Here is a 13170-nt window from a genome sequence, read left to right as displayed (position 1 = left end):
TGGGCGTGGTACATATTGTCTCACACTTACAAGTGTGAGCATGGTGTGAACCACGTTTGTCCCACACTTGCTCCCATGTGTTCGCTGTGGCTCAATGTCGCGGTTCCCACGCTTGCAAGTGAGAGACAACCCCTGTTCCACGTTTGTAAGTGTGAGACATGCGTGATACTGTCACTCACTTGGATAGGCATTGAAATTCCAGAGGCTCCACTGTGGCAAAAAGGAACGGAAAATTCTGTTAATTTTTTTGCCAGGATTCTCCGTAGCCCTCTTGTCGCTATTCTCCGTAGGCTCTTACAGTATTCTCCGTAGGGCCGTACTGTTGCGGTTGTGTATTTTCCGGGATTCGATAAATCGAGTGAGATTGTGGTTCAAGACGTAAGACTATATTCCAAAACACTGTTCCTGCTGGCTCCACACACACCCTTACTCTAAGCGTTCCTCCAGGCGACTGCCCGGCCGCCCGTCACTCGGCTCGGCTGTCGCCCTGTTCGGCTTCCGCGGTCCGCGGCTGATCAGTAGCGGTAGGGTTTTCTATTAGGGTCAGCAGTTATGCCGCGCGCCGCGCGACGCCGCTTCCCCCAAATCGTCTTGTCTCCCGCAACACACTCCCAATTTCCTACTGAGCTTTTTCTTCGTATTACGAACAAAAAGCTTAGTATTATGACAGCACAGCGAAGGTAGTAACCTATGGTGAAGCGTTCTCAGTAACTTATGACCACTTTGTTCATATTACGAACAAATTTCTCTGTATTATGACAGATTTGTGTCGTAAAGTACTAAGAATTCGCTTAGTATTATGACAGCACGGCATTTCTCAGTAGGAAATTGGGAGTGCAGTACAGTATTCTCCGTACGACCGCACAGTCTTCTCCGTAGGACCTGAAAGACTGAATAGTCCTACGCGGAGAACACTGTGAGGTCCTACAGAGAAAACTGCGCGGTCCTACGGAAAATACTGTAAGAGCCTACGGAGAATACTGAAAATGGGGCTACGGAGGATTACCACCAGCTGTTCACAGAATTTTCCGTAGTTTTTTGCCACAGTGTCTCTTGGAATATTTAAACCACTATAATAAATGTCTTCTTTCCACTATTAAGTCTAAATTTTCCGTGCACCGTGTTCTCGTGTTTTTCGCAGTCATGGAGTGCCTTCTCTGCTCGAAGCCTTACGATTTGGCCGAGCGTCGCCCGAAGACGCTGCCTTGCGGTCACTGCTTTTGCTTGGAGTGCCTTCAGCAGCCCGATGTCAGGAGCTCCTGTCCCCGGGATAAAAAGGTACGTATTTGCAGGTCTAAATGATCCATGAAGCGGAAGAAGGGGACAACTCAATTTTCATCAATTTTCAGGAGAAACAAAAACCTGTTTGTAGGGAAAATCAAATCCTTTCAGATGTATGATGTTATTGTTTTTTTTTTGTACCAAAAATGAAGCATCAGTTATAACTAAAAACATTTTCAAAAGTGTAGCATCACTCTGTAGACGGTATCTGTCATTTAAATCGTTACGTTAGAATATACTAAAGAACCATGTTTACTTAGTTCTAACAAACGAGATTGAATGTGGAGACAACTAAAGTGGAGCTAAGATCTGCGTAGACTCTACTTTGCTGTGGAACATTTATTGAGTTACCTCCTTTTTCCATTAGTTTTTGAAAATGACTTCGGAGTTGAGTTGACTCTTTTCACATTAGATTCATGAAGTCCTAAGTTGAGTTGATTCCTTTTACATTGGATTTTTAAAGACACACCATTGCCATTTTGTGAAATGGAGTCATGTGGATTTCGGTTGAGTTAAATCCATTTTCCGATAAAATTTAGACCATGAAAGGAGGCAAGTTAAGGTTAATCCATTTTCCATGTGGATTTTGTCCCAAACTGCTGGGTATTGAGTAAAATATGTGGCGTAGGGGTAGGTTGGGGAAGAAAAGTACAAAACGCGTACTTTGCACTGTACAGAAGTTCCAAATGAGGATTCAACTATTCTGCTCTCGTGAACTTGTAATCCAATGCCTTCCTAATGAAATGGATCACTGTTCATTGATTATAGTTCACCACATTACGTACAACATGCCAAAATGTATGTGATTTCGGAACTCCTCGAAAAGGGTAAGAAAAGTACACCACAGGGAAAGAAAAGTACAACGAAAAGGATTGCGATTTCGAACCAGGAGACCACTAATCTTGGCTCAATACAGGTTTAACCCTAAAGTGGAGAGTTTTCACTTGCCATTAGTTCAAGTTTCGTCAAAATCGGTCAATTGGTTCTGAGCGATTCTCACGTTTCGGGGTAGTTTCGTTTCTTCTGACTCCTGTGCCCAAACGAGCGCAGATATCGACATGGGGTTTGTTTCTGATGTTAGGGAGGGCCATTGCCCACTAAACGCACACATTTCGAAAAGTTCACGTTCGTTGGTTTGGTCTACGTAGCGTTTTGAATACCCTAAATGTAACTTCCGTGATTGTCCAAAGAGAACATACTCGAACTTTCCGCCCCCAGTGTGGCGGTGTGGTTCGAAAATGCTGCCAACTGTCGATGGGGATTCGAAGCTTGGCATATCTCGAGCTAATTTCGACCGAAGACCAATACGCCAGACTTCTTTCAAAGGTACTTATGCTGCAACGAAAAATGTCCTCCGTATATTCAATTTCACTACACAAATTTCGAAAAGGCAGCTCTGGACTTCTCCCCAAGCCAAACTTTAAACTTTCCATGACACAAGCCATCAAAGTGGAGTCCCTGGGATATAATTGCACTGGTCGCGGAAATCTAAGATGCTGTACACGGTCTCAAAGCGGGCTAGAGCATTATAAAATGGCGTGTATCAACAATTACCTGTAACTTCCGTGGCACCCTTTACCCAATGTTGCAGCAGCACTAGGTGAAAAAATTTTCCGCTTAAATGTCGGGCTTAGAGTATCATTTGACCTTGGAACGACTTTTAAGCCACAGCAAGCCCGAGTCAGCCGTTAAAGCCGATTTTCACACTTTGTAACTTCCGTGATAACGTAATTTCCGTGATCAAAACACCCACTAAAACGTATGGGAATACCTTATGGCTCATGTTTTTAGGAAGGTAGTACAAGGTCTTTACTATAAATACCATTGCCATAACTCCAGTATCATCCAGGACCCCAATAATCAGAAAAACTTAATTGGATATTTCTCACTTTCGGCAAATCAGAGACGCCAAAACTACCCCGAAACGTGAGAATCGCTCAACTATGAAAATCTTTTTTTTTAATGTTTGTACTTTGAAGTACAGCTTCCTGCATAATCAGCCGACAGTCCAATGTAAGGTACCGCCTTATGACCATCATCTTTGAAAAACATTGCCGTTCGATGCTCTAAGGCTTCAACACAATTTTTTATAAGTGTAAAATTGAAATGGGGAAGAAAAGTACAGACGGCTGGGGAAGAAAAGTACAGGCATTGGGGAAGAAAAAAACACCCTCGAAGAAACTAAAAGCGGAATGAAAATTGAATTGATCACGGAAATAGATTTGATTAGGCGAGACAAGCAAAAAATGTCAACACAAGTTATAGAATTAGACTAGAAATAAACAAGTTATTGCGCATTTACGTGAAAAGGGGAAGAAAAGTACAAAAATGCTGTACTCACTTATCTCTGGAAAAAGGCTTTTGGCACCTTCTGTGATGAGTCCATGTAGAATCAGAAGAGCGATTCTCACGTTTCGGGGTAGTTTTGGCGTCTCTGATTTGCCGAAAGTGAGAAATATCCAATTAAGTTTTTCTGATTATTGGGGTCCTGGATGATACTGGAGTTATGGCAATGGTATTTATAGTAAAGACCTTGTACTACCTTCCTAAAAACATGAGCCATAAGGTATTCCCATACGTTTTAGTGGGTGTTTTGATCACGGAAATTACGTTATCACGGAAGTTACAAAGTGTGAAAATCGGCTTTAACGGCTGACTCGGGCTTGCTGTGGCTTAAAAGTCGTTCCAAGGTCAAATGATACTCTAAGCCCGACATTTAAGCGGAAAATTTTTTCACCTAGTGCTGCTGCAACATTGGGTAAAGGGTGCCACGGAAGTTACAGGTAATTGTTGATACACGCCATTTTATAATGCTCTAGCCCGCTTTGAGACCGTGTACAGCATCTTAGATTTCCGCGACCAGTGCAATTATATCCCAGGGACTCCACTTTGATGGCTTGTGTCATGGAAAGTTTAAAGTTTGGCTTGGGGAGAAGTCCAGAGCTGCCTTTTCGAAATTTGTGTAGTGAAATTGAATATACGGAGGACATTTTTCGTTGCAGCATAAGTACCTTTGAAAGAAGTCTGGCGTATTGGTCTTCGGTCGAAATTAGCTCGAGATATGCCAAGCTTCGAATCCCCATCGACAGTTGGCAGCATTTTCGAACCACACCGCCACACTGGGGGCGGAAAGTTCGAGTATGTTCTCTTTGGACAATCACGGAAGTTACATTTAGGGTATTCAAAACGCTACGTAGACCAAACCAACGAACGTGAACTTTTCGAAATGTGTGCGTTTAGTGGGCAATGGCCCTCCCTAACATCAGAAACAAACCCCATGTCGATATCTGCGCTCGTTTGGGCACAGGAGTCAGAAGAAACGAAACTACCCCGAAACGTGAGAATCGCTCAGTTATTTTTCATGTTTTTTTCAAACATGCAGTTTGATTCAAAATATTAATTAAAGAACTGGGCTAAATTTATTTTTTGTCAGCGGGATGACCAATCTTTCGGAAACCACTAACGTGATGGTTCAGTGCAGTTTCAGTTCAGAGATATAACGGGTTTTTTTTTCTTACCCGAGCCTCGAGTGTACTTTTCTTACCCAACCTACCCCTAAAGATGGTAACTATCCTGAGGCACAACAATAAGGGGGCATTCCAGACCCAATTAGCAGGCCGCGTAGGTGACCACTGCCGATTTCGTTCCTTTTGTGGTCAAATGTTACCTACCACTAGAGTAAGATGACCCTAAATTTTTTAAGGTCGAAATATGAATACTCCAGGAAATATCGCAATTTGAAATTTTCTCTGAAATTTCTTTTAGTGGTTTTGAACAAAGTGTCAACTTTTGCGCGAATCCCTCCTGCTTCTTAAATTTTCGACTCAGAAGGTCGAGATCACTGCTCCTTACGTAAAATTCATCAAGGAATCAGAATCCGTCGCCAAAAGCACCTACGATCGAGTTTAGAGGTCAAAAAGTGGCCTCAAACACAAAATTTTGTTATTTTTGTGCCTAATTTCAAGGCAAAAATGTAAAGGGAAGCGGGTCTAAACATAAACTTCCCAATAGTGGAAAATGTTCCTTTAGACTCCCTCTAAACAGCTGCGGCTCGAAAAAGATGGTTATAGGTCAGGATCAGGCAACACAGCCTAAAAATTAGAGACCGAATTTCAATGAATTTAATAAATTAGCAGTAGGGTGCGTCGATACAGACGACTTTTTGACTACGACTCTTGGTAAGCGCTCTATGTTGATGATTTTTTGGTGCTGATTCCAAAACTGACCTCGGTACTACGATAGGACAACTTCTTCATGTCCCTATTGGGTGTTAAGTGCCAAAAAACGCGTAGTTTCAAGAGTTTTTCTTGGTTTTTGGTCCCGCACACCATCCCAAACTGTCGGGGCGACTGTTGCATGGTCTGTTGGACATCACGTTCACAAAAGACAACTCTTGCAGTGTGGCTGGGCTATCGGACACCTTCTATGTAAGTTCCAGACGTCAATTTTTATGCTATTCTTACTAATTTCTTCGTTATTCTGCCGTAGCTTCACTGTGTTTTGACAGAGGTGTTATGTAACCAAATAAAGCGATTTGGCACTGCGACCTTGAGACTCGTGTCAATAGAGCATTCTAGTCGTCCAAGATCGAAGAAGTAGAAGAAGAAAAAATCTGGAACTCGCGTCGGCAACAAACTTTGCAGACTCCTGCTATTGGACTGGATTTAGAGATGTCCGAGGCGTATATTCTCCAATGCACTTTCGTCTGTTTCAAATACTTTTTAACCCAGGAATTGAGGATATTTGTGGATATTTCTCCTTGAAACCGGGCTCGCCTTGTACTTTCTTCCTTTCCGCCTTCCGGTTTTGTTCTTCTTTTCGTTTTTCAATCGCCAACGACTAGAATGCTGTATTTAAAAGTAAAAGGGAGTTTCTTAAAGGAGTAGAAACACCTTTCCAAGCTAACGTAAGACCTGCAGGCCCATATAGTTATCACCTGGCGCGCAGCAAGAGCGGCTGGGGCCTTTCGGGGAATTTCTGCCACTGTAATTCAAAGGGTGAGACATCGCACCAATTTTTGGCGGAACAAAATGTATCACCGAAAAAGGGTGATACTAAAATGTATCACCGAAAAAATGGTCGTACACGCATGTATCACCGAAAAAAAGGTCGTACACAAATTTATCACGGAAAAAAAGGTGAGAAAAGGCGAGTTGGCCCTTGTTTTCCTGGGGAAGTAAGGGAGTATGGGGCGATTTGTAACAGGGGCGATTCGTAACACATGCGTTTATTAATTTAAGTGGAGGGAGCAGAGGAAAATCTGGGTATGGCCCCTCTTTCGCTTCAAGTACAGGGTCCTTCTACAATCAAAGCGGATGTGATCGGTGCTCAGGTATAGTTTTGGGGGGCGTCTGCAATTTAGGGTACACCGAAAACAGGTAAATCTTTTATTTTGAGTTCTAGGAAGTTTCTGTCTGAGGCTCCCCAGGTATGAATCACCATCGAAGTACTGTTGGGGCCTTGAAGCGTGACCCCTTTACAATGTAACCACGTGGCATAAGGTGCTTTCACTTTGTCCAGTGATAGTTAGGGACGTATTTCTTGCGTAGCCGGCAATTGGGGTGATTCGTAACAGACCCGTATAAAAACAAGAATTTAAGTAATTTTTGCAATTAAATGCTTGAATTATTTCTCGAATCATCTGCTGCCTAATTCCAATACATTTACACAGTTCAAAATGCATTTTAAAGCGAGTTATTCTATTATTTCCTCCAAAATTGATAAAAGTGAGGTTAGGGTTGACATAGCCGGTCAGTTTATGCTGAGGCGGTCAAGGGCAGCTTGTAATGTAGATTTTAAGGCGTCTGTAGGACATCCGAAGAACAACTGCTGGAGGAGATAACATTCCCGACGATGTTTCATTTAATGTGTAGGCTGTTATGAAAAGCCCCATGGCTGTTAGAAATCACCCCATGCTGGGGCGATTCGTAACAGCATGCAAGGGTTTGGAAAGCGTCTTAGATTTCAAAGATTACGGACTCCAGATTGATCCAACGGAGCTGCACAGTCTAGATGAAGGGCCAGACTGCTCAACTGGCACAAGTTTGACACCGATATGCAGAATGTTCTTAATTTTGTATAGAGAATTCCAAAATCTGTTACAAATCGCCCCATACTCCCTTATCAACCTTTTTTCGGTGATAGATTTGTGTACGACCTTATTTCCGGTGATACATTTGTGTACGACCTTTTTTTTCGGTAATACATGCGTGTACGCGATCATTACTTCGTTGATACATTTGAGTATCACCCTTTTCCGGGCCGAGACAGTTATGTCTCACCCCTCAGAGAGTGAGATGCATCACTATTTGATTTTCAGTGTGCTGACCCCCCCCCCCCGCTAAAATACTTTGTCATTTAAAAACAGGCAAATTAACGAAGACATTAGTAAGAATAGCATAAAAATTGACGTCTGGAACTCACATGGAAGGTGTCCGACAGTCCGGCCACACTGCAAGAGTTGTCTTTTGAGGACGTGATGTCCAACAAACCATGCAACAGTCGCCCCGACAGTTTGGGATGGTGTGCGGGACCAAAAACCAAGCAAAACTCTTGAAACTACGCGTTTTTTGGCACTTAACACCCTATAGGGACATGAAGAAGTTGTCCTATCGTAGTACCGAGGTCAGTTTTGGAATCAGCACCAAAAAATCATCAACATAGAGCGCTTACCAAGAGTCGTAGTCAAAAAGTCGTCTATATCGACGCACCCTACTGCTAACATAATTTATTAAATTCACTGAAATTCGCTCTCTAATTTTCAGGCTGTGTTGCCTGATCCTGACCTATAACCATCTTTTTCGAGCCGCAGCTGTTTAGAGGGAGTCTAAAGGAACATTTTCCACTATTGGGAAGTTTATGTTTAGACCCGCTTCCCTTTACATTTTTGCCTTGAAATTAGGCACAAAAATAACGAAATTTTGTGTTTGAGGCCACTTTTTGACCCCTAAACTCGATCGTAGGTGCTTTTTGGCGACGGATTCTGATTCCTTGATGAATTTTACGTAAGGAGCAGTGATCTCGACCTTCTGAGTCAAAAATTTAAGAAGCAGGAGGGATTCGCGCAAAAGTTGACACTTTGTTCAGAACCACTAAAAGAAATTTCAGAGAAAATTTCTAATTGCGATATCTCCTGAAGTATTCATATTTCGACCTTAAAAATTTAGGGTCATCTTACTCTAGTGGTAGGTAACATTTGACCACAAAAGGAACGAAATCGGCAGTGGTCACCTACGCAGCCTGCTAATTGGGTCTGGAATGCCCCTAAGATAAAAAGTCACTTTGAATAAAAGCTTTTACTGTGTTATCTTCTAATGGATAAATGCCTCGGCCCCTATTTCTTGATTCTAGATATTTCTGGCAGTCCCTGCGCAGCTTCCAGACTGCTATCCGGTGGTTCAGCTGATTATCAAGTAAGTGGCATTTGCGCTGTCGGCGAACAATTCCACGCAATTTTACGCTACGTGAATCACTGCACCCTCAGCACGTTACCGTCCTTTTCCTCCTTAATGATGTATTCGTATAAACAGCAATAATAAGTACTTAGTATTTTCTAAGCAAGTAATGACTAATTTCCTTTGTAAAATTATGTACCAAACAAAATTCTCAGTACATTGTTTAGTCTTTTCTCAGTAGTTCTTTAAAAAATGAAAAGTATGGTTGCACGAATCACTAACATAAGTACTGACAAAGTGAGCAAAAAGTCAATACTGTGCTGAGAATGTGGTGATTTACGCTACCTTTCCGTTTACATGACAATACCACTTCCCAGGAATATCTTTCGAATCCCAGGTTTTAGCGTGTAGTTTGTAACATATATCGTTTCAACTTCTTGAATGTACCCCAAATTTGGTGGGCCCGTACCGTACACACAATGAGTTTGAATACTGTGAACCAAGCACGTGGCGTATGCTGCACTGCCTTGCGTGCAATATGTCCTATTCTGATGCACAGGAATTCCGAGGGTAGCCATTGCACTTCACGCACTGAGAATCCAAACGCTATGAGTATAGCGTCAATTGGTGCAATGCAAAAGCATTGCACATGAAGTGCAATGCCTCCCATGCATTAGCATAGGGCCTTTCCGGGAAGCATTGCACCAAAGGTGCAATATACAGGGTGAGTTTTTTCGATGAGTCTATAATTTGTAGGAAGCTTAGGCACCCCTAGCGGATCATCTTTCGCCAATGAACTAGTGGGCGCGAACTTCTAGTTACTGAGATAATGAGTGTTTTGTAATTTACCTTCGCGCCCTTGAGGTTAGGCTCCTGCCGCCAGTGAGGGTAGCGGGACCTCACGAGTGGGTGTCATGGGACTCGCAGTACTCGAGGGAGTGCCACTGACTTGACGGAGAAACCGTGGAGTCTTTCCACCCCCGCGAAGACAGCCGCGAGATCCACTGTTACGCAGGCCCTTGAGACCCTCGGCAACCCGTCTGCAAAGACAATTGAAAGGTCCACCGCACCCCTGCGACCTTCGTTGCATCCCCGCTAGACCCACGACATCCTCTCGTAAGGTATTGTGACCCTCAGTGACAGCAGGTGCGTATCTGGCAGGTGCAAATGCCCATTTCTTAATATCAATTATCTCCGTTCCTAGACGTTTGCGCCCACTAGTTCAATGGTGAAAAAAGATCCTCTCGGTGTGCCCAAGCTACCTACAAATTATTGACACATTGAAAAAACTCACCCTGTAGCTGTGGCATTGCACGTATGGTGCGATATCACAGCGCATTGCACCATACGTGCTATACTCATAGCGTTTGGAATCTCAGTGCGTGCGATTGGAAAGTATTCGTTTGATGAAACCGGGTTGAAACGCATTCCACCAATTAACGCCACATGTATCGCCTTAGTGTGTGAATGCTCACCCTCAAGACATTTGTTACTACACTTTACAAACAAAAAGAGGTTTTCAGAACAAAATATTTTGAGCATACGGAAGCGTAACAAGAAATGACTTGCTAAGTTTTCTTCGTATAGTTTGTACCTTCACATGCTTTCAATTACTTCGTGAGGTCTTAAGCGCGTTTCAGGATGATCAGTCAACGCGTCCGAATAGAATAATCCTAACTGCCAGGGCAGCAGATCCAAGACAATCCACAATTTTTGTGTCAATTCAGAACTATTCCAATTGCACATCACGTTAAAAGCGGCGTTTTATCCAAGTCCGTGACGGCAACATACTTCATAAAATTACTCGCTGAAGGGCTTGTTGCAATGTTTCATCCTTATAAAAGTACGTGCACTCTCATTCCAGGAACGTGACATCACGTTGAAACGAACGTGACAGACTGTCGCGTTCGTTTGAGCATTGTGTCACATTCGTTTGGGTGTGAATTGGCCGAAAATCAGCTCGTTCACATTCGAACGAACGTGACACAATGCTCAAACGAACGTGACACTTTGTCACGTTCGTTTCAACGTGATGTCACGTTCCTGGAATGAGAGTGTGGACATTGTATTTCAGAAATATTGACATTCTTTGATTTGCAGTGAAGATACTTCTTGTACACTTTTAGGTACCTCTGCATCAAAGATAGTGCCAAATCTGCACTGACAGGATTGTCTTGGATCAGCTCTGGCGGTTAGGGTTGTCTTGGCTCTGCTCTGACAGTTATAATTATTCTATTCGGACGCGTTCAAAGTGTGTGCCTGGTGAAAGCCTTCATCGTTCATCACCTTCCAGGTGGGGTCGGTTTAGGTGCCGGCAGTGCGACCTGAAGCCCTCAGATGCCTGCCCGTCCGCCGCGCACAAGATCTGCGCGCGTTGCGGCGAGGCTCTGGAGGCCCAGGTTGCACCCTGGCGGAGCGAGGACTGGGCCCAGCTGCAGGCCGCCACGGGCACTTTGGAGATGACTCTGCGCGCCAAGGAGTCCGAGTGGAGGGCCAAAGTGCCGCTGGGCGAGAGCCGGCCGGACCTGGAGCCGCTGCTGCGGGAGATGCTCTTCCAGTTGCACGGCGACGGAAGACACGTTGAAACGAGCTTGCAAAAATGTCACGCTATAGTATACTTTTGAGCTTTGTGTCGTTTGGATGCGCTTAATCTACACACTAAATTCTTATGGACTTTTTAAATGCATAATGACGCATAATTTATGCATAGTTATGCATGCGCAGAAACGTCCATAAGGTATGAATAAAATTATTCATCATTGTGTACATTTTATGCACCTTCCTGCATAAAATGTACACAGTGATGCATAATTTTATACATAACATATGGACGTATCTGTGCGTGCATAACTATGCATGAATAACAGGAAAAGTAGCGATATACATCGGCAACTTTGGCCCGTCCCGTACATTTAGTATGTGTGAATTTCGCTATTGTTTAACCCTAACGGGATTTGAACCTCAGTGTGGGGTCCAAATTTATGTTATTTTCGTCATCAGCACCTTCAAAAACATCAGAAACAATGCAAAAACTCGAGTAAAAAGAATGTTGAAAATATACCCCACTGGGATTTGAACCCGGGTCCAAACTTCTCCAATTCACTTGAAACTGGCACCGTTGGTTTTTTCTCGTCGCCCTGATTCCAAAAATACCCCTACATGCCCTGCTAGCTGTATCTGTTGCCGAAATCCTCCTCGACCCCATGTAGACCATGATGCACCTGCAGCAGCGCCCCCGGGGCTCGGATCGGATTTGCTGCCACCGGGCGGTTCTTAGGGTCACCCAAGGAGGCTGCATACCAAATTTGGTCAAGATCGGACCACGGGAAGTCCTCGGACGAACGGACGGACGGACGGACGCACAGCAGGGATCATACTATATGCCCGTCCCTCCGTCATTTTTTTACAAAAAATAAACGGGACGGGCCAAAAAGTCCATAAGAATTTAATGTGTATATTCGGCTGATTCACATCCGAATGATCGCGATTCAGCTCAAAGAAGCGTGACATTTTGTTGTCACGTTCGCCTCAGCGTGTCATGTTGTGTAAGACCATGTGCTTAGGTCGCGCATAGTATTCAAGTGCACCACTGTAAGAAAAAAGTCATAACATTTTCATAACATGTTATGAAACTATTTTCATAACATTGTTGTGAAATTGTTATGAAAAAGTCATAACACATATGTTATGAAAACTTATAAGGCTGTTATGAAAAAACGTGAAAAGAAAAACAAAAATGATTTCGTTATACTGGTAGCCATTTGATGCCATTGGTTGGACGGAATCATTCCGATACTGGCTTTTGTCGATGCTCTACTACCAGGATTCGAACCTCCACTCTTCTGGTTCGGAGTCGGAGGGTGAACCACTGAGCTACACCAAGTGCGTTGGAGGGAGAAGGATGGTGCAGGTATATGACTCCCCGCCGCGGCGGGCGAGTGTGTTATGAAAATTCATAACAAAATCATAACTATGTTATGAAAACTCATTACAAGCGACTTGTTATGATAGCGTTATGAAAAAGTTATGAATCGGTCGATGTTATGACTTTTCACATCAATCTTATAAAATTTCATAAAAAATTCGTTATAAAAAGTCATAACCGTTTTTACAGTGCAGGTGTCGACTGGTTCGGAGGAGGCGGCCGCGTCTGGCCCCGCTCCGCTTCCCCGTGCTTCACCGGGCATCGCCATGAACTTGGACCACATCCAGCCCAATTATGATAGTGAAAGTGACGACGAAGACACTCCCAAGGAGAAAGAGATGACTCAGCAAATGAAGACCGCGTTGGAGCGTGCCCGCCGCAACCCTGTGAGAACACTGGTTAAACTAAATCGTAGCGGTGGTGCCCTCTGCTTCCATTAGTTTTTAGATTTTACGCCTGAAATCAAGCGTGGCTCTTCCGCCTAGATTCCCCCTATTTTAATGTCACGTTCCTGGAATGAGAGTGAATTCAAGTGGAAATGTAGTCAGCAAAAGACGTTAGTTTCTGTAG

General features: G+C 43.6%; 1 protein-coding gene across 1 annotated transcript; it reads left to right on the top strand.

The window, feature by feature from the left end:
• The first annotated feature begins 1133 nt into the window (after nt 1-1133).
• Nucleotides 1134-11299, top strand: LOC117640411 (E3 ubiquitin-protein ligase TRIM32-like). Its single transcript, XM_034376910.1, has 3 exons — nt 1134-1278; nt 8632-8693; nt 10969-11299. The coding sequence occupies exons 1-3, from the start codon at nt 1144-1146 to the stop codon at nt 11297-11299; spliced, it is 528 nt and encodes a 175-aa protein (XP_034232801.1). The 5' UTR covers nt 1134-1143.
• Nucleotides 11300-13170: the final 1871 nt, after the last annotated feature.

The sequence above is a fragment of the Thrips palmi genome, unplaced genomic scaffold (assembly GCF_012932325.1).
Source record: "Thrips palmi isolate BJ-2018 unplaced genomic scaffold, TpBJ-2018v1 HiC_scaffold_12, whole genome shotgun sequence".
In the NCBI taxonomy this organism is placed as follows: Eukaryota; Metazoa; Arthropoda; class Insecta; order Thysanoptera; family Thripidae; genus Thrips; species Thrips palmi.
This window is presented reverse-complemented; position numbering and strand designations above follow the sequence as displayed.